The sequence below is a fragment of the Gracilinanus agilis genome, chromosome X (genome assembly GCF_016433145.1).
Source record: "Gracilinanus agilis isolate LMUSP501 chromosome X, AgileGrace, whole genome shotgun sequence".
In the NCBI taxonomy this organism is placed as follows: Eukaryota; Metazoa; Chordata; class Mammalia; order Didelphimorphia; family Didelphidae; genus Gracilinanus; species Gracilinanus agilis.
This window is the reverse complement of record NC_058136.1, coordinates 14990537-14991618: the sequence shown is the minus strand read 5'-3', so window position 1 is coordinate 14991618 and position 1082 is coordinate 14990537. Positions and strand designations below refer to the sequence as shown.

The 1082-nt window shown below is 44.1% G+C and overlaps 1 protein-coding gene across 1 annotated transcript in view; it reads right to left on the bottom strand.

Annotated features, from left to right (window-relative positions):
* STK26 (serine/threonine kinase 26) overlaps positions 1–373 on the bottom strand; it is a 137526-nt gene extending 137153 nt beyond the window's left edge. The window contains exon 1 of the mRNA XM_044682689.1: positions 31–373. Within this exon, the coding sequence (XP_044538624.1) occupies positions 31–373 (343 nt within the window). The remainder of the gene's footprint in view (positions 1–30) is intronic.
* Between the last annotated feature and the right edge of the window lie 709 nt (positions 374–1082).

Here is a 1082-nt window from a genome sequence, read left to right as displayed (position 1 = left end):
TATCATAGGCCATGATGGCAAGGAGGAGACACTCAGTCATTCCCAGGAACAGGGAAATGGTCATCTGGGCATAGCAGCTGGTGTAGGAGATGGTGGGGAAGTCCTTGAAACACTGGGCCAACACATAAGGCTCCCAGCTGGTGGTATAGCAGATGTCAAGGAAGGACAGGTTGCTGAGGAAAAAGTACATGGGGGTGTGAAGGTGAGCGTCCCTTTGGATCACAGTGACGATGAGGCTGTTCCCCAAAAGTGTGAAGAGGTAGAAGCACAGCAACCCAGTGAAGAAGGCAGCTTGCACATGGGGCTTCTGGGAAAACCCCACCAGGATGAATTCAGTGACCTCAGAGTAGTTAGTTCTCTGTAGCCCATCCATTGGGCCCCCTCAGCTGCAAGGGAAAGAGACAAAGCAGAGCATCTTCTCCATGGGAGCCAGGGGACAGGAAGAACTTTTCAGCGACTTCTGGAATGAACATTCTCAGCTTTAAGTCAAAACTGTGCTGGGTTCTTGCCAGAGGGTCAGGCTCACACTGCACATGTTGATGGAAGATGGAAAAAAGGTCTGGGAATTTGGAAAATTATTTTCCTGTGAGTAAAGTTTTTTTTTCCTTTTTAATCTGAACCTATGGTTTCATGAGTGTGGGGAACTTGGAGTGTGGAAATTCTCTCCAGCAATAGATTGGCAACTCACTCCTAACTTATTTAGAGAGTGACTGGGGGCATTGAATGTTTAAGTATCTCGCTCATGATCAAATAGTTACATGGTCACTCCACAGCTCACTATTCACTATGACATGCTGCCTCTCAGAAAAGGTTAACAAAAGATCATTTTATTCTGGAGAGAAGGAAATTGGCCACATTTACATGATGTCAATAATTTCTGGTCGATTTCATAAAAGATTCAGTGAAAGAGGTTGATTGTTGCTATAAAGAGCAAATAGCCAGATGATTGACCAAGCCTTTAATTGAATTGGGTGATGCTCTTGGCATCCAGCCTATGTACGAGATGCTTCTCCCTGTGAAAATTAAATTCATATAATATCATAGTTGGAAAGGAACTCAGAGCTCATTTAATCTAATTCATA